This window comes from Propithecus coquereli, unplaced genomic scaffold (assembly GCF_000956105.1).
Source record: "Propithecus coquereli isolate 6110/MARCELLA unplaced genomic scaffold, Pcoq_1.0 Scaffold13, whole genome shotgun sequence".
Classification (NCBI taxonomy): Eukaryota; Metazoa; Chordata; class Mammalia; order Primates; family Indriidae; genus Propithecus; species Propithecus coquereli.
Window position 1 is genome coordinate 5,881,290 of NW_012137191.1, and position 27,924 is coordinate 5,909,213.

The following is a 27,924-nucleotide window of genomic DNA, read 5'->3' on the forward strand; positions in this document are numbered from 1 at the left end:
AAAAAAAAAAAAAAAAAAAAGAGCTTCTAATCCAAATCACTGAGCCCAAATTCAGCCTCAACATTTTCTTCTCTCAACTCCAATAACTTAACAAGTCTTTCTTCCCACCACCCCATGCTCAACTTCACCCAGAACTGTTCCATCTTGGAAACCACACACTCTAAAATACCAACTGCCCTTCTTTCTGCCACACTATGGCCTTCAACCTCACTAAGCCTTTCCTGTCCCTCAACTCCTCACTACTTTCAACCTACTGTCCCTCTCACAGGCCTCACTCCCCTTCTTAATCAGTCCATACCACAAGTACATTACCTCAATAATTTTCTGGATCAGTATCCTCAAAATTCTCATCTCTCTGGCTCTACCACTCATCTTATGATCTTAAATCAATACAACAATCTGCTTTCCCCACTCCCAAAGTAATAAAGCATACAATCCTGCACACTGGTGCCCCGTTGATGGCATAACCACACAAAAATTCTTTTAAGTATCTTTGAAACACAGTGTTTAAAATTACTAATGGGACATAACCTTGGTAGGGAAGAAGAGTTCTTAAAATATGTAGAAAAAAAGCCATCCCTTTTCCCATCCTTGCATTACTTATACATGATATTTACCTATATCATTTGTTTTACTCTTCCAAGTAAACTACAGAATAATTTTATCAAAAATAAAAATAAAAACTTTAGGCTTTTGGTTAGAAACATAAAGTCTACAAATTACCCTGGAAAGAAATGACATAAAGTAATAATTAAGTCTGCTTATCCTGAAATATAGTGGGCCTCTTCATTTTTTCCATTTTAAATCATTTTAAATCAACTTCAACCTGAGCTGTAATGTAGGCCAATGACAACCCTGAAGATGACTCTACCCATCTATGTGGATTGTAGGATTAAATAATACACAAGTAAAAAACTACTAACATATAAACAAATATTGTGCCCTCTGATGGTATACAATGAATCCATAATATAGCCATATATACCATACAACCCCAATCCCATGGTGCTTAGAATGGGCCTGTGCCAAAGTTTAAGTTAACAGCTTCTTGACCTTCCCCAAACCCCTGCTTAGGCCTCCACAGAGGATTCTGGGGACAGAGTACACATATGCATTCAATAAATATTGAGCTCCTATTACATTAGATACCAGATACGGTGCTGGGAATAGTAAACAAAACAGTGAGCTCCTTGGCCTTAGAAAAGGCTTGGCTCAAAATTCCTAACTCCCAGAGCAACAAAGAGATGAGCGGTGCTGCCTGCAGTGGAGCCCCCAGGCTTTCGTACCAGTCAGACTGCGTGATCACAGGGTTAGGATTCCTGTGGGAATCCTAACCAGGGATATTGACATGTTTCTAATGCTCTAAGAAGAGCATTATCCTCTTCTAAAAAGAAAGCCTCCTTTTAGAATTTTATATATTCAATTTGCAAATATTTTTAGGAATACAGGAAAATAAGTGACAGTCAATAGCTGGAGCAGGTGCTCAAATACTTCTTTGTTAACTGATAATATGACCTTTATAAAACCTACAATTTTCTCCACAAATTAAATTCGATATAAACCCTCAATTTTAGAAATTTAAAGAAATATAAATAATAGATTTTTCCACTTAAAATGTTGCCGCTTATTTTTAAACTTTTAACTTTTAAAAGATAAGTTTGATCTATTTTTGAACCTAGACTGGTAAATTTCTGGCACTTGAACAGTTGGTGTATCAAATTAACTTAGACACTAGGTTTTGAATTATTCCATATGTAGAAGTAACTTACACTGGGGTGACTTCGAGGAGGTACTCGTTCTCTTGGAAGTCTTTCATAGTCATATCGTCCCTCAGGCCACATTTCATCTCTTCTATAAGCCACTAAAGAAGAAAAGAGAAATAGAAGAATTATGGTTTTTATGTTATTAGGAAGTAATAGAAAAGATAAGGAAGGAGTAAGTTATTATTCTCCAACACAAATATTTTCCAGGATCTTAAGGGAAAAAAAAAAAATGTAAGTGACCAAAAGGGGAAAAAAAAGCATAGTTAAGGCAATGTCTCTTCCAAACAATGAGATTTTCTTTCAAAAAAAAAAAAATAGAAAGCCCTACCTTCCATTTCCAAAGCTATTTAAAGCTTCAAAGAGATTGTTCCCACCAATTATGGGAGGAAGAGCCACAGACCACAAATACTTCTTCATTCTCATATAGGAAGAAGTAGAAAAGATTCTTTAATGAATAGTTTAAAAGACCAATCCACAAAGCGACTCCTATTTCCTGGTGAATGGTTTGTATAACATTAGTTTTTTGCTTTTCTACATTCTTAGAGCTTACATCTCCTCTTCTCTGTGTTCAATGAAGTGGTTTTAACTGAAAAGTGTTAAATGAACAATCCCTGAAATAAGCCACTCCTGATTTTGTTATTAATGCTATAAATTTATTTTAATGCAAAGGCACCCATGTAAAATTTGAAATTAAAAGTTCTACCAGCATTTTTCAGGTTGGGGGTGCAGAAAGGAGGGTGTACTCTTTTCATAGAAGTAAAAAATGGTTCCTACTTAGAGAACTGACACATTCTGGGTAGAGGGTGAATAAAATGCATTACAGAGTCCATGGGTACACAGCTGCAAGAACAGATGAAAACAGAAACCAAACAGGCAAAAAACAAGGTAAATAAGGCAAACAGAGAATATGAGAATAGCCAAGCACAGTGGCTCACTCCTATAATCCCAGCACTCTGGGATGCTGAGGCAGAGGAGGATCACTTGAGGAATTTGAGACCAGCCTGAGTAAGAGGGAGATTCTATCTCTATTAAAAAAAAAAAAAAAGAAAGAAGATGAAAATAAAGCACAGGAAAACAGACCATTTATATGAAATGGTGATATGCTAAATTAGGAACTGGCAAACTTTTTCTGTAAGGGACCAGATATTTTTGGCCTTTTGGGTCACAGATCTCCTTTACGACTACTTGCGTCTACAGCTGTAGGCAATGCACATAAATGTATGGATGTGTCAATTTTATTTACAAAAACAGGCTAGCTGCTAGCAGATAGTAGCCTGACAACCTCTGGAGTAGATGACAAATGGTTAACAGGGCAGAACCAAGAGAAAGTAAAGTAAACATGGAGCAGGTTCTGAGTGCCAAGAACTGTGAACCTTCCAGTGTGTAGAACCACCATGAGCAAAAAGTAAAAATGGTCCAGGTACTAAGTTAGGCCTTTTAGTACATAGAAAGTATGGCAACAAGTCCAGAAGCACAAATATGTGAAGAAGGAAAACATTTCAAAAAGACGTATGTCAAAAGATTTTTGTCACTCCTCATAATACAATACTAAGGGAGTTCAGGGCGGGGTGGGGGCAAGTGGATATTCCATTTCGGCAGTAGAGAATAGCTATAGAATTCTAATAGTTTTTTTACTTTAGGTTAAGGAAAAAAACAAAGGCTGGAAGATGAGAGCAATATTTTTTTGACGGTATTATAGTAAAGCAATCTTAATTTTCTCTGTAAAAACATGCCTATAAGATTTTCTATTAATAATATAAATAGATCCAATAAAATGAACTAACCAAAGATGCCTAGGAAAATCTTACTTTTGTTAAGTTAAAAATTAGCTTTTAATATTATGAATAAATCAAACTGAATTTTCAGTCTACAATCAGACATCACAACAATGTATAATTCATCTTCTTCCGAGGTTCTAGGCTAACAAGTTTATTTTAATAATTAATAAAAGAAGGAAAAAAAACAACGTATAATTCAAAGCAACCAGTTTTTCAGGTACAAGAATTGATGGAAGCTTAAAGGGAAGAGAAATTGTCAACATTATTCCTCTTCTCCCACCTTTATTGAATCCACCAAAACTTTCCATCTAATGAATTAGATTTTATCCTATTTAATATGCAAAACAGGCCGAGCGCGGTGGCTCACGCCTGTAATCCTAGCACTCTGGGAGGCCGAGGCAGGCGGATCGTTCTGAGCTCAGGAGTTCGAGACCAGCCTGAGCAAGAGCGAGACCCCGTCTCTACCAAAAAATGGAAAGAAATTAATTGGACAGCTCAAAATATATGTAGAAAAAATTAGCCGGGCATGGTGGCGCGTGCCTGTGGTCCCAGCTACTTGGGAGGCTGAGACAGTAGGATTGCTTGAGCCCAGGAGTGTGAGGTTGCTGTGAGCTAGGCTGATCCCACAGCACTCGCCCCAGGCAAGAGAGTGAGACTCTGTCTCAAAAAAAAAAAAAATACTAATATGCAAAACAGAGTAATAGTAACAGCAATGAATTAAAGTCAAGTCAACGGAAGCTGGATGCTGGATGCAGTGGTGCACGCCTATAGTCCTAACTACTTAGGAAGCTGAGAAAGGAAGACTGCTTGAGCCCAGGAGTTCGAGGCCAGCCTGGCCAACAATAGTGAGACCCCATCTCTAAAAAATAAATTAATTAATTTAATTAAATAAAGTCCAAGGGGAAAAAAAAATCAACAACCACCAAAAGACGTATAAGCAGATAGTTCACAAAAAAAGAAATACAAATGGCTCTTATTATAAAATCCTTTGAAAAGATGCTTAACTGCCTTCAAAATAAGATGACAACCAAAGCTATAACTAACGGCTCACTAATTTTCGCCCAAAAGCACTGCAAAAACCAAACTGCTTTGATAAGATAATGGAAAGCAATACTTAACATATGTTAATGAAGGAAGTATAATTTGGTATAGACTAAGAACAATTTGGCAATACCTATTAAAATTTTAAATGTACATAGGCTTTGACCTGGCAATTTTACTTCTAGGTATACTTGTACACTTGGCACAGCAAAGATTGAAAGCAACTTAAAATGTGTCAAGAGAGTACAGATCAAATAAATTGTTGTACATTCATATAAAGGAATATTATGCAAACTATTTCAAGAAAAAGGAACCCCAAGGCCAGGCACGGTGGCTCACGCCTGTAATCCTAGCACTTTGGGAGGCCGAGGCGGGCAGATTGTTTGAGCTCAGGAGTTCGAGACCAGCCTGAGCAAGAGCGAGACCCCATCTCTACTAAAAATACAAAGAAATTAATCGGACAACTAAAAAAAACATATAGAAAATGGTGGCACATGCCTGTAGTCCCAGCTACTGGGAGGCTGAGGCAGTAGGATTGCTTGAGCCCAGGAGTTTGAGGTTGCTGTGAGCTAGGCTGACGCCAGGGCACTCACTCTAGCCCGGGCAAAAGAGTGAGACTCTGTCTCAAAAAAAAAAAGAAAAAAGAAAAAGGAACCCCGTATGTAACAATATGAGAAGATTGACAAGATATGCTGCTAAGCAAAGAAAAGTACAGGGCAGGTTAAAGCGGTATGCTACCATTTGTGGAAAATAAAAGAGCAGGGTATGACTACATATGCATATGTACAGACTACTTCTAAGTGCAACAGCAGGAGAAAGCAACACTCACTACCTCTGGGGAGGACTCTGGGGCATAGGAGGATGAATATTTTACTATATAATGTTTTATATATTCTATTATGTATTATAAAAATATGTAACTTTTTAAAATTCCTGAAAATCACTCAATAAACACAGCATGTCAAGTAATGGTAAAATGATGAATATAAATTAGTAAACTGAAGGAGAACATAAGTAAAATTAAGATTTTGTAATTAATGAGAAAAATATGGGCACGCCTGAAGCTCTGACTTGGGTGGGGCAAGGGTAATATACATTACCTAAACAACATTTGTATCCCCATAATATGCTGAAATAAAAAAAAGTTAAAAAAAAAGAAAAAATACACTATTAAGAGTCTAAAGAAATACTACATAATTTCTTAACTAGTTATAATACTAAAATACTGAAATTTACTGGCTTCCTACAAAAAAAGTAACAACAACAACTACTATACTAAATATTACTACACTATACTTACTCAAGTCCTTTCAGGAACCAAATTTAAAGTTTTCAACAATCTCCTGTGGGGGGGGCAGGGGCAGGGAATACAGGCATAAGGATTTGTGTCTGTTTAAACCAACCAACAGAGAAAAATAATTAAACCTTCACTATTTGTACAAATAAAATAAAAAATTAAAGGCATTAATAAGCCAAACTCCCTTCAAACACACTTTTGAAAATAGAAGATATTATTTTGACTACCAAAAGCCAACCAAGTTTCCTAAGAATAACAAAATTATGACAAGAGAATTTCAGTCCTAATTTTGCCTGTTGAGAGCTGGGCAGGTCATTCCTGCTCTTATCCTTATATCTGAGAAGATTATACTAGATAGGTTTTTTGTTTTGTTTTGTTTTTTTGAGATAGGGTCTCACTGTGTTGCCCAGGCTGGAGTGCAGTAGTACAATCATAGCTCACTGCAACCTTCAACTCCTGGGCTCAAGCAATCCTCCTGCCACAGCCTCTCAAGTAACTAGGACTACAGGTGTACACTACAATGTCCAGATAATTTTTCTATTTTTTGTAGAGACAGGGTCTCACTATGTTACCCAGGCTGGTCTCGAACTCCTGGCCTCAAGCAATCCCCTCTCACCTTGGCCTCCCAAAGTACTAGGATTACAAGCATGAACCATCTCACCCAGTCTATACTAGATATTTAAGGTCTTTTTAGTTGTTATTATGAACAGTGGCTTTAAAATATTTCAAGTAGTTTATTTTTTTTTTAATCTGGCAGCCTTAGTCTAGAAATCCCTACAGTTTAGAATTTGGCAAAAAACAGTCTCATGTTCAAAAGTAATCCAGAAATCAAAGCAACAATCATTAAATAAATCATCAAAGGATGCTAAGCTTATTAGGTAAAAATTTAATAGGTAACTATTTAAATGATGACTTTCTCCCCAAAACATAAAGAACCCTTAAGCAAGCTTAGGTATTAAAAAAAAAAACAAAGAAAAGAAAAGAAATGTGAGACCCATAATGAAAACTGCAAATCTATGAAGTACTCTTACCTTAAAAAAAAAAAAAAAAAATCTATCCAAGCTCTAACTACCACTTTATATGAAATTGAAAGGACAGAGTAGTGGCTCTATTCAAAAAATTAGGCTCATCTAATTGCTACACAGAGATTTGTGAAGTGCCTCATTAGTAGACTGCAAAATTAAGACTATATTTATAGGCCACTCCTGATCTAGTTGCAATTTTCTGCCTGGTAGTTGGGAAGAAAAATAACAATTTTATTGCAATTGCCTCAAATGTTTTAATTACTTTAATTAATCAATACACAACTGACAGAAGCAAAAAAAGGTAACGAAGTATAAATATATAACTTTGATGAAAACCTAGCTATTAGAAATAAAGCAGTTAGAAAAAAGCAAAAAGCAGACATAAAATCATGGAGGAGTCCAAAATAGGACTGTCTAGAATATGTATCATTAAGAGAAAAGAGACCAATTAAAGTCATTTGTGGAAGAACTAAATATGAACAAATGCATCAAGAAGTTAAAATCAAGAGATGCATCAACAAAGGGAAGCAAAAAAAAAAAGCCTAAATAAAAGTAAACTTATCTAATGGGGAGTTATTGTTTAATGGATATGGAGTTTCAGTTTGAGAAGATGAAAAAATTTCTGGACACCGATGCTGGTGATGGTTGCAAACAATGCGAATGTACTTAATGTCACTTGACTTATACCTTTAAAAATGGGTAAAATGGTAACTTCTACGTATTTTACCACAATAAAAATTTTTTCAAAAGAAACAAAAATGTGCATTATTACTATCTGGCATCAAACTCCCAACCATATAATAAAGTTTACTGAATTTCCCGAAGCTAACAATCACTTCTTTTTTTTTTTTTTTTTGAGACAGAGTCTCACTGTGTTGCCCAGGCTAGAGTGCCATGGCGTCATCCTTGCTCACAGCAACCTCAAACTCCTGGGCTCAAGTGATCCTCCTGCCTCAGCCTCCCGAGTAGCTGGGACTACAGGCATGTGCCACCATGCCCAGCTAATTTTTTCTATATATTTTTTTTAGTTGTCCAATTAATTTCTTTCTATTTTTAGTAGAGATGGGGTCTCGCTCTTGCTCAGGCTGGTTTCGAACTCCTGAGTTCAAACAATCCGCCCGCCTTAGCCTCCCAGAAAGAACAATCACTTCTGCAGGCCTCAATCTGTATATTGAATTTAATTTCTACTAGAAACAGCAGTATCCTTGAAACAGCCAAATGTTGCACTACTGTTACTACAATTTCAACCTCTACAGTTAATCCTGTAATAACTGTGTACATCTGACTTGATACCTGATGATGCCCCAGTGGAGTAGTTACCTTATAGGGAGCTATAGAAATCACAGTTTCAAGTTAAAATGTTTAGTAAATAAAGTAAATGAATTCTCTTTACCTTAAAAAGTTGACAGTTTTTAAGGATCTTAATTTAAAATTTCAACTTCTGTGCATATAAAACAAAATTAGTTTCCTCTACATATAGTTAAATTGCTCAAGTTTCTATAAATACAAATGGTTAAATATGGAAGTTGCACTATAAAGTAATCCATAATTAATTATGTCATTTTTTAAAATTATCTTACTGGTGAGTACACTAAATTAACATCTTCACAGAATCTGCAGGTGTTCAGTACTCTCACCATACCTACCTACTGCTTTTACAAAACAGCAGTATCAGAAAATGTTTTATTGTTATCTAAATTACTAGATATTTTCAGAATAAAGAATTTTAAAATATTAAAACACAATATAGGTAGAATTAAATAGGGCTTGGTGTAACAAAAATAATTAGCATCCACTACTAACAAAAAATGCAAAAATTAAACAGCCTTGGTAAGGCCCCATGCCAAATTATTGAATTTTCGTCCTAAAGAAATTTGTAACAGAATTGGGGAAGGCAGGAATATAAGAAAAAAGATTCCATATGCAACCTTGTATTATTACTAAAACAAAATAGAAGACACAGTTTTGTTATTGGGTACAAAAGAAAAGGAAGAATACTGGGCTGTAAAGAAGATGGGCCTTAAGCTGGATCTTGAATTATAACAACAGAAAAGGGAACAGCTATTATAGGAAGAGGATATGATGATGAAAGTACTATACAGTAATCAGGGGAGAGAGAATACATTAACATCACCTTAAATTCAAATAGCACCCTGTAAATTTCAAAGGATTTTAAAATAGCTGATAAGTACAACCACCTTCTGATTAGTGACATGTTTATGACATTATCCACATTTAGGAAACTGACCCATCCCACAACCAATCAGCTACATTTATACAAAAGTGTTCTTTCTGACTCCCAGTGAGTGATCATGCTACTTACCTGTGTGATCACTTCACTAAGTTTCCTCACATTAGTGGAGTCTCAAAAGTACTCTACAAAAGTTTTCTAAGCCAATAGAATATGCAAATTGGAGAATATAACAGAAAAATGGAAGTACCCTCTACATCACAAGTAAGTAGACAATATAACTATAATTCAGTGTCAAGAATGCAAGCTTCATTTAGAAGTGTGCTAGCAACTGGTTCCAGATTATAAAAATCTCACTCTTTTAAATCCTATAGTCAATGAAAAGGGTATGTTTAATGTATCATCATGGCATATTTAATTTCAGGAAAAAAAAATAAGCCTCTCTTAGAGCACTCTATTAAGCTACCCAACCATTATTAATGTTAGCTTCAACTGAGGTCTGAGAGGATATGGAGGACTTGCATCCTAAAGGAAAGTGGCATGGAAATTGAGAAAACAAAGTCACGGGCAATATCCTTTTGTCAAACCACTCACACTTTGAATCCAAAGTCAAGGTAACGGATCTGCTTTTTCACGTTATCCAAACTGGTTCTAATAACAGCTTAGGCTACAGAGTAACTGCATTCTGAAGTAGTCAGCTTCTATTATTAAATACACTCAGGATAAATAGCTTTCCCTCTTCTCCAAACCCATTCCTTTCACTTTTTAAATTCATTCAACAACTACTGATAGCCAAACCACAGGTAGTTAATAGAAAAGTCCATTTGACCTCATACTGTGAACTTGCAATACCCTGCTTGGAATATTGTTCTATAGGTATCTGCATGACTAACTTCCTCACCCTTCAGTGTCACCTTCTTCATGTCACTTACTGCCAGATCTTCTTAATCATGCTATTGTTTCACAGCACTAGTTATTTAAGATACTATATAATTTACATTTAATGCATACTATTGGTCCCTCACTACTAGAAATATGAGCTGTAAGAAAGTGGGGATCTCAGTTGTTCATTAATATTAAGCACCTAGAACAATTAGTACAATGCATGTGGTCAGTATTCAGAGTTTATTAATATTCTAATTTTCCACCAGAACTGTTTGAAATTCCAGACAGCTAAATTAAAAATAACTTTTACAACATAATTAGTTTAGGTTTTTGAAAAAAAATTAACATTGATGCCAAACTAAAATGGTCAAAACAGAGCAAAGTATCTACTAGAATTCAGCATTGTTCAGTGCTCAAGGAGAGATAAATGCAGGCAGTGGTAGTTAAGAAAGCCTTTAGGAAAACTAAGAAAATGTAAACAGAATCTTGAAAGATTGCTTAAATGTAGATGGACAATAGTGAATAGTAGAATCAAAAAAAAGGCAAAGGTAGTAGGGAAGACAGAAAGTACATGAGAAAGAAGATAGAACTGAGCAAGAGCAAAAGATTTGCACTGCAAAGGAGTGGGCAATCAACCTACATACATGTTTGAGGAGTGTTCATTTCCTTCCCTATATGCAAGAATTTGTGTAATACACTTTCAAAATATATAAACCCTTTACCCACACAACCCTAATGAGAGAGATACTGTCTCTGACATTCCAGATAAAAACATGGAAGCTCTAAAAGCTTAAATCCCAGAGCCAAATAGAGGCTGGGGTCAGACTCAGGCTTGCATGACTTTAAAGCCCAAGCTCTTTCCATCATTACTACACTGCTTCACAAAGGACACAGGCAAGGACAGAGAGAACAGATTCAAGCGTTTTAAATGGTACAAAAGCGAAACGCTAGACAAGAAGCTTCTCACTGCAGGCTCTTAAGCCTGGAAATAAGATGAGGGGGAAAAATGTCATTCCAGAAGATAGCAGTATGCAAGAATGATCAGAGGAGAAAGAGGCTAGAGGCAAAGAGACCACTAACTGTTTCCATGATGAACCATATAATTGAGCACTTTTAAGGTACTGCATGCTCTACTGGTTTCACAAGTCACTTTACTTTTCAATGCTTTAATACTTTTAATAAGCCCCACTTTACTGCATTAAATACTTAGTAGGAGATTCCTGATTATCTATTATAAGTGATCAATTAACTGCAAATTACACACGTAAGTAAAAATGCCAGATGTTTGCCTATGTATAATAATTTAAATCTTATTTCATAACTGGATAGAGGTTAAGGTCTTAACTGGTAGCCTCCTACCAGTGTTTCATCCTCTGTTTCACCCTAAAAAAGGATACTCATCAACCTGTTAACGCATATTCATAATGTGAAGTTTCTGTGATCAAGAATCCAAAGGTTTGTAATTAACCATAATAAATACATACTTATCTGTCCTTCATATGCCTCCTTTTATCATTTCATCTAACCCACCCATTCTCCCCAAAAGCTTCATTCATGCTAGTCTCCTCACTGTGCCACAGAGTAACATACACTACTCTGGAGGTATTTATTTCCCAGACTGGAATATCTCTTTCCATGCTCTCATTCACGCAAGAATCCAACAAGGCTCAGCTCAAAATCTATTATTCTACACAAAGCTCATTATATGAACCCTACAAAATTTAAAACAGATTGCAAACTGGTGACTGAAGGTCCCATGTGACTTGTATTTGGCCCATGTCTTTTTTTTTTTCCTTTTCTTTTTTGAGAGTCTGCTCTGTTGCCGGGGCTAGAGTAACGTGGCGTCTGCTTAACTCACAGCAACCTCAAACTCCTGGGCTCAAGTGATCCTCCTGCCTCAACCTTCCGAGTAGCTGGGACTACAGGCACCACACCACCACGCCAGGCTAATTTTTTCTATTTTTAGTAGAGATGGGGTCTCACTCTTGTTCAGGCTGGTCTTGAACTGTTGACCTCAGGTGATCCTCCCACCTTGGCCTCCCAGAGTGCTAGGATTACAAGCGTGAGCCACCCCACCCGGCCAGACCCATGTCTTTTAAAACAAAATTTTATTCCACTTACAACATTTAAAAACTGTATTCCCAACTTTTCTTGAAAAAAGTAGATGTTCTGGCAGCACTGGGCTCACATCCTCACACAGCCACAATCAGCTGTAGCTGAGTGGCAGCTGACCCCTTCCACAGGTTCTTAAATATTCATTGTTAACTGCCTGACCTGAGACCATTACCTTCAGCACCTGCAACCATTCAAGAAATACCTGACTGCCTGTTATGTGTCAGGAACTGTATTAGACACTGGAGTTACAAAGATAAATAAGACAAACACGGTCCCTTCTCCCACAGCCTAGCTTAGTAGGGAAGGCAAAGAGACAAGCAATTTAAGACACACGTATTGAACACTATCAGGGAAGTATAGGGCACTTGAGAGCACACGGCAAGGATACCTAACTCTACCTGTAGAAGTTAGGGAATACCCCTCAGATAAAGTGACAGCTAAACTCAGATCTTTAGCAAGAGTAGGAGTTATCCAGAAAGAATTAGGAGGGGACACGGAGATCAAATGTCCCAGAGAAAGAAAAGAGCCTTTGCAAAGACATTCGAGGGGAGAAAAAAGTATTGTGAGAAAGTTAAATCAGTTCAATATGGCTACAGCCACGCTCAAGCTTAAAGGTACGTGTCAAGAGAATGGGCTCAACTGAAACAGCCGGCAGGAAAAGCCGTGTGTTAGTAGTTATGGTCAGGAGATGAAACAGAATTTCAGTAAAGAAGCTGAATATGTAAAAGAGTTTGTTAAGCAAGGAATAGAAGTTTCAAAGAGCACAGCTGGGGCACTGAGGAGTGAGATGGGAAGAAAAGGAGAAGCAGTGATAGCCTAAGTCAAAGGGGAGGAAGCACAAAGCAGCATGGGGATGAGGGGTATAGCACAGAAGAGCAAAGGGGCTTACATCTTGGGCGGTAACCAAGGATAACAGGGATGTGAAGCATGGTAGGTTTGGCAGGCCACAAGTTTGCCCAGAGAATTAGTCCCAGTGGTCCCCTGGCGGACGCGGAGGCATTCAGGCCTCTCAAAATTCTGCTGCGCCCTGGTTGGGTTGCGCTTCCGTCTCTCTAGAAGACATCGGCTTCAGTCAGGATTCATTGTGCAGGCTCCGCGAGAGGCTCTGGGTTCCAGGCTGCTGGCACGCAGGCTCCCAGGGAGTGGTTAGAGGCCTGGTCTGTATGTGCTGGTGGGTAGAAGTTAAGTATAAACTACCTTGCATTATTTTCTGATTTTTCTGTAGGAATGATAGGACTGTTACGGCCCCTTAGAGAAAAAGCGGTGCGTGCCCATTATAGACTTACAGGAAGAGAAAAGGTGCCAAGAAGTTAAACATTTGTCCATACCAATACTCAAGATGAGTCATTTTGTGAATCCAACTCTCCCCAAGTTGGCCTTGACTCCCCAACTAGACTGAGATCTCCGCCAGGAAAAAAAAAAAAAAACCTGTTTTGCGTTTTTGTAGCTCCCAACGTGCCTAATACCAACCTGGGTACGTTGAACTTATTCAGTAAAATTACCGACTTCCTGACGGGTCTAGGGTCACTGAAGTTACCTAGCTCAATCTTCTTTTTGCATGTTAAGGCGCTGAAGAGAAGCGAATCTGTATCTTAGACTCAACACTTTCCTTTATTCCAAACTCCACTGCGTCTCTCCACCCTCAACCGCATGGGCAGGATTGTTGCACGATTCCAAGGCGGCAGAGTCTCCAGAATCCACCACGGAAAACTCCCGCCCGCTCCCCCAAATGTGGCAGCCCCGGAGCCCGTCCCATCTGCCTCTCATAAAGATAAAATGCGCTCACCGATTCTGGGCCACCGGGAAACCCGTAAACGTAGTCTGCCCCTCGCCGCCGCTATCCCAGGTAGGCACTTCCGGCGCGCTCAATGACGTTAGCAAAAGCGCCCGCCTCTGGGTCCGCCTCCGGGGCCCAGGTTTCTCAAAGCCGGGAAGAGGCACTGCTGAAGCGACGATCTCATCTCCGTGCCTGACCCCTCCTAGGACCCGTGATGCCAAGGCCTCTGCGAGGGATAGGGAAGAGTCGGGGTTAAGCCCCAAGGTGAGCCGAGGGCTCGCGCTCTTCTCTCCTCCTGGACCCGCCCCACCTGAAGGTAAACGCCTCCTTAGCTGTGGCCTTTTCTCCTGCGAGCCCCCTCCCCAGACCCGGTAGCCAAAACGATTTCCCCCTCTTTTTATTCCAGGACCTTAACCTTTGCTTGCCCTCACACTTCTCACCAGAATGTCTAACGTATAGTTTCAAACGAGAAACTTAAAAAGCAACCTATCGACGATGTTGAGTTCCTGAAGTTTTCTAAATTATTCCTTCAGAACACCAAGCATCAAGCAATTTTCTCATTACTTTGCAAACTGGCATGCCTTAGAATCAGTATTTTGCCATTTGTAGTAGTTCATATCCCCATCTCAAATACCACACGCGCTTTTTAAATCGGAAATTTGAACTTGGTTGAGTTTGATACAGCTGAATTTGTAAAATACGGTGTGAAAATTACGGATTACATTTGTAAACTTAATATATATATATATATATAGGTCAATATCCTTTCAATGCACCGAACCTATTTAAATAATGTATCATTTCATAATTTGGCAATACTATGCAAAATTAACGATTCAATAAAACTTCACATGGTTCTTGTGAGGCTAAAATTTCCTCTTAACACCACTGCGGGGAAATATAGTAAGAGAGCCAAAAAAGGTACCCAATCGCAGTATAGTCATTCACAGCATAACCACGTTTAGGTCAATGAGGAACCGCATAAACCATGGTGGTAATATTATAATACACTGTACTGTATTTTTACTGTACCTTTCTATGTTTAGATACACAAATACTTACCACAGTGTTACAACTGCCTACAGTATTCAGTACATTAACATGCAATATAGGGTTGTAGCCTAGGAGCAATAGGCTATACCGTCTAGGTTGCTGTAAGTACACTCTATGATGATCACAGGACCTCGAGATCGCCTAATGACAAATTTCTCAGAATGTATCTCCTTTGTTAAGCAATGCATGACTGTGTATTAGCAAAAAATCAGTGGCAAAGATTCTTTTAGAGCCCCCAGGCTCTTTCTGACCTGGGTGGGCAAAGTAGTGTACATATCTGAAAGCACTTTTCTGCTCTTAGGCTGAGGGAAGGTTAAGAGGATTTTTCCTTCATCTGTTTAAAATCCCCCTCTCTGTACACACACAGTCCGGCACTGAAAGGGTTAGTGTAAAGAATCTTCTTGAAAGAAAAAGGACTAAAAAATTATTTTAAGTGGTGGATGGAGAAAAGGAATTCCTTAATTAACCCAGCTGGAGTCATTGCTCCTACCCTCCTAAAATGTAAGGAAGGTATATAAATCTGGCATAATTAAATCAGTGATTGTCAATACTGTGTTGATTTTATTTGGACTGAAGAATACCTGGTTGAGATTGCTTATGGGTTTATTTGTTTTCCTTTTTAGAAATGAGTGGTGGATTGGCTCCAAGTAAGAGCACAGTGTATGTATCCAACTTGCCCTTTTCCTTGACAAACAATGACTTATACAGGGTAAGTAAATTTTAGTATTAGTACATTTATCTACTGAATTCTCTATTTGAGATACAGATATAGCTTAAGCAAACAGTTCTCCCTAGCAAAATTCTCAATAAGTACATTACAATGCCCTTAAACCATCAATACCAAAGACCTCTATTGCAAATATAAGTGAAAAAAATTAGAAACTTGTAATTTCCAAAGAGAATTTGGAAATTTCCAAATAATTTTATAAAGTGTCTTTATAGAGAATAGCAAATTCTTTATAAACACAGAAGACACAACTAGTGTTAATGGTGGGAGCAACTTGTGATAGGCTGATTTTTTTCCTGGTTTCTTACTTGGCTTTTGAAACTGGTAGCAGGATGGAGATTCTGGAGGAAAGGACTGATGGGAGCAAACAGATCCCTTTCCTAACCTTCAAGTTCTGAAAGTGTATCTTAATTAACAGATGTGGCAAAAGCTTAACAATTTTAGTACATTTTGTTTTCAGTTCAGGATATGGGAGATTGAGGTTGGAGAAAAAAATCCCTTCCAACATATTCTTTTACCTCTTTACATCACAAAGAACAAAATTTTCTGCTTTACCTGTCTTCCAGGTGGATGGTTGAGAAGACCTGGAAGGGATAACATGAATCCTTCTTCCAAGTGTTCTGTTCTCTTTGTTACTTTGGGTGGATGTTAAGTAGAGAGATGCTCCATAGGCGATACGTAGCACTTGGTTTTTTTTTTTTTTTTTTTGAGACAGAGTCTCGCTTTGTTGCCCGGGCTAGAGTGAGTGCCATGGCGTCAGCCTAGCTCACAGCAACCTCACACTCCTGGGCTCAAGCAATCCTTCTGCCTCAGCCTCCCGAGTAGCTGGGACTACAGGCATGAGCCACCATGCCCGGCTAATTTTTTCTATATATATATTTTTTTAGTTGTCCAGATCATTTCTTTCTATTATTTTTTAGTAGAGACGGGGTCTCACTCTTGCTCAGGCTGGTCTCGAACTCCTGACCTTGAGCGATCCACCCGCCTCGGCCTCCCAGAGTGCTAGGATTACAGGCGTGAGCCACAGCGCCCGACCTAGCACTTGGTTTTTTAAGATAGCTTGAGTTTCAAAGAACAGAGGAGGAAATTAATTTTACTTTCTTTGTATCAAAATAGAGACTTATTGTATTTATTCAATGTTTATTATGTGCTGAGCACTCTTATAGGTACAAGAGACATATCAGTGAACAAAAAGATAAAAATTGCTTTTGGCACTCACAGTATAGCAAGAGAGAGAAACAATGCAAAATATTAAAAAATCAAATTATGTGTTAGATACTAAGGAGATACTAAAATGTTAGCTGCTAAGGAGAAAAAATAAAGCAGGAAAGGAGGGCTATTAAATGGTAAGCTGGGAACAGAAGTGAAATATTATATAGGGTGGTCAGAAAGGCCCTTCTTGAGAAAGTGACCTGAGTAAAGACCAGAAGCAAGTAAAAGGCAGCTGTACAGATGTCTGGACGACCAGCATTTCAGTAGAAGAGGAGGGGTAATCAGAGGTAAACACACTTGAGATGCCTTTTAGGGCCTGTATAGATCATGGTAAGGACTCTGGCTTTCACTCTGAGTGAAATGAGAAGCCATTAGAAAATGTTATATAGAAAACTATGCTGGCCTTCAGAATCCAGTGTTGCTAACACTGCAATCCAGATATGCTACACTCTGGCATTACACAACTTAATCACAGAGCTAAAAAATTCATTATTGGTTGCATATATAAACATATCCTAAAAGACTTTTTATACAATAAATAGGAACTGTTGGTATATAGGTAATGACTGAAATTGTAGAAATAGATAAGATTGCTTAGGGTCAAGATGTAGAAGTAAAAGGAGAAAGGGCCAACTATAAAGTACCACCAACATACTAATGGTGGGCAGAGGAAAGAAGACTCATGGAAATAATTTTTCATTGTAAAAGCTTTTTTGTTTTTATACGTTTTGTTTGTTTTGAGAGAAGGTCTCTCTGTGTCACCTGGGCTAAAGTGCCGTAGCATCATCACAGCTTGCTGTAGCCTCAAACTTCTGGGCTCAAGGAATCCTCCTGCCTCAGCCACCCAAATTAGCTGGGACTGTAGACATGTGCCACCATGCTTGGCTAATTTTTCTATTTTTTGTAGATACAGAGTCTCGCTGTGTTGCCCAGGATGGTCTGAAACTCCTGGCCTCAAGCAATCCTCCCGCCTCGGCCTCCAAAAGTGCAGAGATCACAGGCGTGAGCCATTATGCCGGCCTGTTTGATTTTTTTTAAGCAGTGTAAGGATCTGTCTTCTTAAACAGTGATTGCTTAATGTGGTGGAGGTAGAATAAGAATAGTAATATTCTACAACATTGAGATTTGAAGCATAGATTTAGCTGGTGCGATGGTGGAGTTGATAGTTGCCATGGATATACCTCAGGAACATAGGAATATATAAGCCTTAGATCTGCCACTCATGTAGTGTTTTTCTCTGTATCCACTCCATTGTCAGAAATTTAGAAACTGAGGCAGGACATATAACTCCAATAACAATATTATTCTAGTCACCAAAAACATATTTCTAGGGCCTGCCTTATCGACTGAAGGCTAAATTTTCTGTAAACTATAACAAAGAATTTGGTCTGTATATACAACCTGAAAATGTAATGTTTTTTATGGTCTTAAATTATAAATTAATATGTAGTCTTTTGTTTCAGATATTTTCCAAGTATGGCAAAGTTGTAAAGTAAGTATTCACATTAAATTTTGAAACTTCATTTAAAATTACATCTGAATTTGTTTCTCCATTACTTTTTTAATGCCGGTAGATTTTTTAACTTAACATTATATCATAAATGTCTTTCCATGTCCTATAAAGATATATCCTCATATTTAATGCTTTTCCTTTATATATCATAATTTGTATAAAGTGTCTTTATAATTTCTCACTGTATTACTAAGAACTAAAACTAATTCTTTTATTCAATACAAGACATAAAGGCTCTGACTAAACAAATATTTTGATTACTAGGAGGTGTGTTATCAAGTACACTATAAATGGATTGCCATTTATCAAATAGTGTAAAGACAAATATTTTAATGCATATGACTTGCAAAGCACTTATGAGGCTGATAAATAGAAAACATATTCTCTGCTTTCAGAGAAAGCTTAGATATCATTGAAAACTGGAAACATACAAAAATGGTAATGGATGGTAAAAGCAATTGGGGCTGAGAGTTAAGAAAGGACAAAAAGAACTTGAGGTTTTCATATTTAATTCACTACTTTAAAATCAATCAAGGAACTATATTATGGGGCAATGAAGTAAAAGCAAGATATTGTCATTCTAACTATCTTTTAACCAACGTCTATCTTATAACCAATATATACTCTGGTATAAATTTAAAATCCCAAGAATTTAGTACATATTTATCTTCACTAGTTATTTTTCTCCTAGCTTTCCATAAATGGATGTTAAACAGTCGATGTTTATTTGCTTATTTGTTTATATGTTTATTCATTTTAAACTTACTTTGCTATTAAAAATCATTATCAAATATGGTTCTGGGTAAATTTCTGGGTCTTCAGATTTTGAACAGTCATCATCATCAATCAAAACACTAGTAATGATGATGATATATAACACTTAATTGAATACATACATAGGCTAGGAATTGTTCTAATCTCTTTAGGTATATTATTTCATTTAATTCTCACAACTGCCCTTCAAGGCAGGTACTGTTATTATCCTAATATTATAAATGACAAAACTGAAGCCCAGAGTAAACCTAAGGTCATATTGCTAGTTAGTGGTAGAGACAAGATTTGAATCTAGCAGTCTGATTCCAGAGCCTACTCCCTTAACTGTTCCATTTACCTTTTTTTCCCTTCTTTGCCAGAATGAATCAATCTGCTTACAAATATATAATCATAAGCCATGACAATGCCATGAAGTTAGAGACAGACTTATAAGCACCTATAAATAGGGAAGGCTTGATCTAGTCTAGAGAGTCAGGGAAGGCTTACATAGGTCAGTCAGTATCCTTTGAGTTGAAACCTGAAGGATGAGTAAGAGTTAAGTAGGCAAAAAGAAGGGAGGAACATTTCAGGTAGCGGGAATAGCTTGTGCAAAGGCCCTGTGGCACAAAAAAGTGAGGTAAAGAAGGAAGGCCAGTGTGTCTGGAGATGAGTGAGCAAGGAGGAGAAAGCACAAGATGAGTCTAGAGCTCGAAGCAGCTTCCTTATCTTGCTTGATGGCTGTGTTACAAGATATTTGGTTTTCACCCTAAGTAGGAATCATTGAAGAATTTTAAACAAGGGATGACATGATTTGAATTTTTAAAAGCTTATTCTGGCTTTAGTGTAAAGATTGGACTGGAGGGAAACAAGAGCAAATGCAAGGAGATTGGTCTGAAAACTGTAACTGTAGTCCAGGGGAGAAATTTGGACTAAGATAGTGTAGGTAGAGAGGTACAGGCAGATTTGTGTGGTGGCCAGATTTGAGAGATCATTAAGGAAGTAAAATGGGTAATACTTAGTGAGATTTGTAGGAAGTAACATAGGTAATATATACTTGGTGTTATGCTTACTTTGTATATAAGGATTGGGTGAGCAAGAAGGAGGTGTTATGAATGACAGCCAGGTTTTCCAAATTAGTATATGCTTCAAATTATGCGCTTAAATGGTATATTATATACCTTATATCAGGAAATGGTGCCACTCTCTACCTCTTTTCCCATGCCAAAAACATGGGAATCTTAGTAGATTTGTCCTTTTAAATCCTTGGTGTAATCATTTTTTCTGTTACCATAGAAGGTATCTCTATCAAAGTATTGTATTATAATTGGTTTGTAGGTTTGTCTCTATCACTAGACTGTAAATTTTTTCCTGAGGGTAGAAACTACTATACTATCAGTGCTTAATGCCTGGGCTTGAGGCTTATGGATTGGCTGAATGACAAAATGAATGAACACATAAATGCAGTCTTTTGAGAAGCTACTTTTCCCATTTATATCTATCTTTTTGTTTCAACATTTTGAGCTAGGCATGTACAGGTTACAGAGACAGCCTTAAAGGAGGTTATATTAAAATAAGTGAGATGAGGCATGGTTTCTGTATAAACAAGTAATTCAGTAGAGACTAGCAGAAAGAGGAGAAATTATTTCCAGTTGAAGAGATTAGGAACTGGTACATGATCTGAGCCCTGAAGAATGAGGAAAATTTTAATGGACAACGTTTGAGAGGTGAAAGAAGATAGACGCTGTGTTCACACCAATTTGGGGACGTACAGGCCATGCTACACCTAAGCATGACTGGTTTATTTTGGCTAGACCTCATAATTTGTGACTGGGAATAAGTAGTGAAAGATGAGGAAGGTGGGAGCCAAATCATAAAGGAAATTGATTGCTGGACAAAGGATAGGCAACTTAACCAGAGATTTTTGAGCAAAGGAATGATGTGATTTTAAGACTCTTTCACTAGTATATGAGAGAGAATTAACATGAAGGCACCAGTAAGAATAGACTGTTGAAACAATAATGCCACCATTGACAAGAAAAAAGCAAAGAGAATGGAAAAAAAGGGGACAGATGTGAGAGATCCTTAACTGAGGATGGAATAGAAAGCTAACACTTCTTCTGAAATAGTACTTTTTAACAAATGATTTATGCCTTCAAAAACATGAAAAATTCCAAAAAGTTAAGCAAATGTCTTACTTAATATTTCTGTCAAAATTGGTTAAAAACTTTCCTGCATATCCTCAATAACTCTGGTGGCTTTGAAGATAACCAATCTAAACTTGAGCCTTCAAGTGCTTGACTTTTCTTCTTTCCTTCTCAGCCCATTGAATAAACAGATGCACTCTTTTGAGAAACTAAACTATTTTAGTCGTCCAATTTCCCCTAAATTGTTTCAACTTAAGTTTTTTTATTTTTTATGAAATTAGACATCTCTTTTCTTAATACGGTGGCATCTTTTTATCCGTTTCATTCCAATGACTATATATGTGCCTTAACCTAAACCCAAATAAAATAATTTTAATATGAGAAATGTAACAATAAAATTACTGTTTATTCACTTGTGCCCTCTTATCTATTCTCTCCTGTAATTCAAATTTTAAAAAATGTTTAAGCTTTGTCTTGAACATTGTCTTTCTTTTACTATTTGGAAATAATTTTGAACTTATAAAAAGTTGCAAAAATAGTACAAAAAATACAAAAATATCTTTTATCCAGATTCAGCTATCATTAACATTTCCCCGATGCACTTTATCATTGGTACTCTTTCCCCCTGCGTGTATATATGTTTGTATGTATACACCCACGGTTTGTTTTTGTGAGTCATTTAAGGGTAGGTTAAATGACTGCTAATTACTTCAATGTGTTATTTCCTAAAAGGGATATATCTTACATAACCACAGTACAGTTACCAACTTCATAAATAATTGATATAATACTTTTATTGGATCAACCATCCATGTTCCAGTTTTGTGAGTTGACCTAATAATGTCCTACATGGCATTTTTTCCCTCTATTATGGACTCCAGAGTTAAGTATTGCCTTTAACTCTCCTATCTTTTTAGCCTCCTTTAAAAGTCTGGAACATTTGTAAGGAATATAGCCTATCCCCCATTCTTTTTTGCCCCTCATTTTGTGTTTTGCTGATGTTTCCTCATTATTAGACTCAGCTTACATGTTCTTGTCATACTACCCAGAGGATGTTGTGTTCTTCTCAGAATACCACATCTGGATGCATACACTGGCCATCTGTCCCTCACTTATGATACTAATTTTGATCACCCGAAGTGTTGTCCACTTCTTTCACTATATACTTTTTTTACCTTTGCAATTAATAAGCAGTCCATGGGAGACACTCTAAGACCATACAAATATCCTTCTCCACAAAAAAATTCATTTTAGATTTAGCACTTGTTGATGGTTCTTGCCTGATCCAGTCTTTACCATGATTGTTGCCAAATAGTGTTTTTTCTTCCAACTCCAGCACTCCTTACATTCACCAATCATCCCTTGGCATTCTGCTGTAAGCAAGAGCCCTCCCTTCTACCCCGCTTATTTATTTGTCTGTTATCAGTAAGAATTATGAATTCCTACTTTTTGTGTGGTTCATAATTTATTACTGGTATTTAATTATTTTGGCACTCAAACTGTCCCAAATTTGACCAGTGGGAGCTCCTTCCCACTGGCTTCTGTATTCTTGTGCCCCATCATTTCTTTTTTTCTTTTACCTGCCCCTCTTCAGCCTTGGAATCAGCCATTTCTGCAAACAGCCCTGTTGAACACTGGTTTTAAAGCATATTAAATGGCATGTGGTGAGCAAGGGCCTCCAGAACTAGGGATGTGTAAGGGGCAGGTGAAAGAGCAGGCTCTGCTCTCATTACTATTCCTGTCACTCACGTACATGGGTGACTGGGCTAAGAACCAGTAAACTTAATACTCTTTAGGAGAATATTAAGAATATAATTAGATTCTAAAACTTGGAAAAATAAGTAATTCATTTTACTTTTTGTGTAGAAAAAATACCTTTTTTGTTTGCAGGGTGAGGGAGTTAGTTTGGAAGAGGAATTACTCTTCAAGATTCCATTGTCTCGGCCAGGCGCGGTGGCTCACACCTGTAATCATAGCTCTCTGGGAGGCCGAGGCGGGCGGATTGTTTGAGCTCAGGAGTTCGAAACCAGCCTGAGCAAGAGCGAGACCCCGTCTCTACTAAAAATAGAAAAAAATTAATTGGACAACTAAAAAATATATAGAAAAAATTAGCCGGGCATGGTGGCGCATGCCTGTAGTCCCAGCTACTCGGGAGGCTGAGGCAGGAGGATCGCTTGAGCCCAGGAGTTTGAGGTTGCTGTGAGCTAGGCTGACGCCACAGCACTCACTCTAGCCCGGGCAAAAGAGTGAGACTCTGTCTCAAAAAAAAAAAAAAAAGATTCCATTGTCTCTGTAATCTTTTTACTTCACCCTTCAACCTCTGATTAACTCCAATCATAGCTGTGCTCACTTGTGTTAAGTCAGAATCATACTCTCTCATTCTCATTTTTGATATCCCATGACTTTCAAGAGATAGCTGATTTTTTTAATATATTAATTTCTCTTATTTTATAAATTTTTTATTTAGCCATTTCTAAAAGACTTGAGTTTTCTAGGTATTAATATCTGTTTTATTTATCACTACCTCTATTCTAACTGACTATTTGTTTATGATTTAAGGGTTACTATAATGAAGGATAAAGATACCAGGAAGAGTAAAGGGGTTGCATTTATTTTATTTTTGGATAAAGACTCTGCACAAAACTGTACCAGGGCAATAAACAACAAACAGGTAAGCCATTGATTCCCATCAAGGTTTTTCAACCCAAAAGCCTTTGTGCTCAGCCAGGCCAAAAATGTAGGGATGCCATAGATGGTCAAGTCTGATGGATATCTGTAGATTCTGAGGGTGTCTAACTTATGGAAAAGAGGCCAAAGCTGGAGGGGGTTCCCAACACATTGGAGGACTCTAAGGAATAAGAATACCACAGAACAGAATTTATCGCACCGAAGTGGCAGTTGCTAAAATAGTCCAAAAATAAAATGGAATTGAAGATTTCAGAAAATGGGATCAAAGAACTAGTTTTAGTTTTCAGTGAAATACATCCTTCTGCATTTACATTTTTCTCTGGTTTAGTTATTTGGTAGAGTGATAAAAGCAAGCATTGCTATTGACAATGGAAGAGCAGCTGAGTTCATCCGAAGGCGAAACTACTTTGATAAATCTAAGTGTTACGAATGTGGGGTGAGTAAACCTAAAACTTAATGGAACTTTCCATAATCTACTTTAAGATATTTTTCACATCAGTCTTTTATTTGTGCTCACCAAAACTTCTGACTGGCTAAAGCCAGGTTATGAAAGTTGTTTTATTTAGGGACTCTAGACTCATCTAAGTCAATGGAAATGTAGTATGTAGAGATAACTTGAGAGTGGTATTTTCTCTAGTTCCTAAATCTTTGAAAATGGTTAGTTTAAAAAGTGTTACACTAATTACTTATACCACTGCCTTGAAAGATTTTAGTAACTCATAAATTTTCATTAATAGGATATTGCCTGTTTCTGTAACATTTTGCCAATTAGTGTTACAGTTCAGTGCCAACATTATTATATGACCCATCCTCTATGGGATATTGTGTTTCAAAGTTTTTTATTTTTTTCTTCCTGTTAGTACCACTAATGTTTTGTAACTGAATTATATCCATCCCCACATTTTTTTCCCTAGTTCTCCTCATGATCTGTCATTATCCATTTAAAGTTTTGGTGATTTGAAGACATATACAACCACAGAACAACTTTGTACAAGGCCTATAATGGTACCAAGAGAATTTCGGTCTGGGTCTCACAGCTTTCATTTTCTAAAGTGACTATATAAAATACTTAAGAAACACAGTCCAGAGGTATTAATGGGAAGCTGGGGAGTAAATCACTGAGAGACGTTGTCCTGGCTACAAAATCACATGGAAGATACAGGGAAATGGTTTGGGGTCCTTTCCCCCAGTGCCACTCTACCTGCTCCCAATAAAAAATATAAAGGTAAACAGATGAATAGAAAGAATGAGCAAGCAGTGTCCTGGATACATATAATTCTGTCAATTCCTATGATTCTAAAACCTATTATGGAAATGTTTTAGAAACTATGTTCCAAAGTCCTGAGTTTTATAAAAGAAGGGAAGGAGGTGGGTAGTTATAGGTCAGATTAGTATGTATCCTGATATTCAGAGTAAATATTAAATTATCTGAGAAATTCTGGATGAATCTGTTAATCGGTTCCTTTTGGTTTATGGATCCATAGATTTGTTATATTTTGTACCTTTCTATTTTTCTTTAATTTTTACCTCCCCCCCAAAACTGTTTACATTTATTTAGCCTGGTTTTTCCCCAAGTTATTTCACTATAAATTCTCTTTTTATATGGGATATGTTAACATTTTTTGGTACACCATTATTCCAAAACACAATCTGGGAAATGCTTCTCTAACTGTATATTATCAGCAGTTCATTAACAGTAAGTAACATCTTTGAGGGTCAGCCATGTCCTAGGTATAAAGAGTCCACAATCGATTTGATGCTCTGTTACATACAGTTGAAAAGCATGATTATTTTTCTCTTCTATTGTTTTAATCTTGGCTCAGTCACCACACCCCACTCTAACATAATACCTCTTAACTTGGCTGAGCACAGTGGCTTATGCCTGCAAACCTAGCACTTTGGGAGGCCAAGGTGGGAGGATCACTTGAGACCAGGGGTTCAAGGCCAGCCTCGGCAACATAGTGAGATCCCATCTCTCCAAAAAATGGAAAAATTTGCCAAGTGTAGTGGCATGCGCCTGTAGTCCCAGCTACTCCAGACACTGAGGCAGGAAGATTGCTTGAGCCCAGGAGTTCGAGGTTGCAGAGAACTATGATCATGCCACTGCACTCTAGCCCCAGATGACAGAGCGAGACCCTGTCTCAAAAAAAAAAAAAAGTAGTGAGCTAATGTACAAATTATAATTCTCAGTTCTTATGTTTTACAGCTTAATGTTTTGACTCATTATGAATAATAGGCAAGTCCAGCATTGTCAAATGGGAATATAATGCAAGCCACATATGTAATTTAAATTTTTCTAGTAGCCACATTAAAAAAGAAACAGGTAAAAATTAATATCTTTTATTTAATCCAATATATATCAAAAATTTTGACATTTGAACATGTAATTAATATTTTTAAAAATTGAGGTTTTTTACATTCTTTTTTCACTTTATCTTCAAAAATTGAATGTGTATTTTACCTTTACAGGGCATATTAATTCAGACAAGTTCTCAGTAGCCACATGTGGCTAGGTGGCTACTATAATTGTATAGTACAGGTGTAGTCTAGATATGGAAGGAGAAAAATGAAAATAATTAATATGAAAAGGAAAGAAGAAAACATTTTTGTTTTTAAAACAGAATGTTAAACAGCATCTTGGAAATTAACAGGAATAGTTTTATCCCTATTTTATCAAATAACTTAAAATTTTTATGTTTAGAGTAGATGATTCATTTAAATTTTGAATTGTTTTATACCTTGAATCTTGAGACTTAAAAGTGTTTGAAGAAAAGACTATTTCTTTTAGTGTAACTACTAAAATTGTACAAAAACTCCCTAATTGTTAAAGTAACTTAATTGTGGTTATATCACAGAATCTTCCTTCTAAATATGTATTAAAGTAATGGGTTCTATCAATTTCTTCTGTATATTCCCAGTACTAGAATATTCTTTTTTTCAATTCTAAAAAACTTGTACCAGACAAATTTCTGTAAATAACAACAAATACTTTTCCTTTCCTTTTTAACGGGAAACAAAAGGAAAGTGGTCACTTAAGTTACGCCTGTCCTAAAAACATGCTTGGAGAACGTGAACCTCCAAAGAAGAAAGAAAAAAAGAAAAAGAAGAAAATTCCTGAACCAGAAGAAGAAATGTATATATATATCTACTCTTGCGAAATACATTATTATGCTGCTTTTGTCTTTTTACTCTTAGTTAATTGCATTCTGATTTTTTTTTTAATGATTTAGTGAGGAAGTAGAAGACAGTGAAGATGAAGGGGAAGATCCTGCTCTTGACAGCCTCAGTCAAGCCATAGCATTCCAGGTACTAAATTGTTTTTTTAAAAGGCATGTGATAGCTGCCTTGGGTTAATCATTTTATATTCCTTGCTTGCTTTACTGATAATCTTCTCAGGGCAACCTCTGTCTTTCCCTTTCACCCCCTGTGCTTTAGGAGAGAAGCTGTTTCTCTAAGATCCTTAGAGTAGTGTGCATGAAAAGTTTCCATTAGTTCTTCCTAGATTTTAAGGGCCCCACAACACTTTATATCTTAAATTGTTTTCATTATAGAATTGAGCAGAACTATTTAATCAAAGTGAGTTTAGCCCAACAGAAAAAGATTTTTTAGAAATTGCCTAAGATAATTTTGAGTAACATTGTGAGATTGGGACAGAACTTAGGAGTCTGGGGGTATCTTATTGTTTGCATGGGCTGGGAGTATGGGAAATGGTGGTATTCGTGGTATGTTTTTGCCATGTTTTTAATGTACCATAAATAATATTAGGTTCCTGATTTTGTTTTGTTTTCTCAATCACATTACAGCAAGCCAAAATTGAAGAAGAACAAAAAAAATGGAAACCCAGTTCAGGGGGCCCCTCAACATCACATGATTCAAGACGCCCAAGGATAAAGAAAAGCAAATATTTCAGTGATGAAGAAGAACTTAGTGATTAAAATTATATTTATTATGTAAATATAATT

At 37.0% G+C, this 27,924-nt stretch overlaps 2 protein-coding genes across 5 annotated transcripts in view; one reads left to right on the forward strand and one right to left on the reverse strand.

The window, feature by feature from the left end:
• Positions 1–13,977, reverse strand: part of PPHLN1 (periphilin 1) — a 130,720-nt gene extending 116,743 nt beyond the window's left edge. For 2 of the 4 annotated variants that reach the window (XM_012638463.1, XM_012638462.1), the window contains exons 1-2: positions 13,882–13,959; positions 1,770–1,861 (exon numbers count right to left, since the gene is read on the reverse strand). In XM_012638463.1, coding sequence (XP_012493917.1) covers positions 1,770–1,841 — 72 coding nt within the window. In that variant the 5' untranslated portion in view covers positions 1,842–1,861; positions 13,882–13,959. Of the gene's footprint in view, positions 1–1,769; positions 1,862–13,881 lie in introns of all 4 variants that reach the window. The other 2 variants (XM_012638464.1, XM_012638465.1) reach the window with 2 other exon arrangements.
• ZCRB1 (zinc finger CCHC-type and RNA binding motif 1) lies at positions 13,971–27,900 on the forward strand. Its single transcript, XM_012638466.1, has 8 exons — positions 13,971–14,188; positions 15,549–15,634; positions 18,328–18,356; positions 23,834–23,945; positions 24,291–24,398; positions 26,983–27,095; positions 27,193–27,268; positions 27,766–27,900. The coding sequence occupies exons 2-8, from the start codon at positions 15,551–15,553 to the stop codon at positions 27,895–27,897; spliced, it is 654 nt and encodes a 217-aa protein (XP_012493920.1). The 5' UTR covers positions 13,971–14,188; positions 15,549–15,550; the 3' UTR covers positions 27,898–27,900.
• Positions 27,901–27,924: the final 24 nt, after the last annotated feature.

Excerpts from the sequence above, each read along its gene's own strand:
- ZCRB1 (XM_012638466.1), top strand. The coding sequence starts at position 15,551 with ATGAGTGGTGGATTGGCTCCAAGTAAGAGCACAGTGTATGTATCCAAC. Across the intron at positions 24,399-26,982 it reads CTAAGTGTTACGAATGTGGG|GAAAGTGGTCACTTAAGTTA; the intron begins GTGAGTAAACCT and ends GGGAAACAAAAG. Across the intron at positions 27,096-27,192 it reads CCTGAACCAGAAGAAGAAAT|TGAGGAAGTAGAAGACAGTG; the intron begins GTATATATATAT and ends TTAATGATTTAG.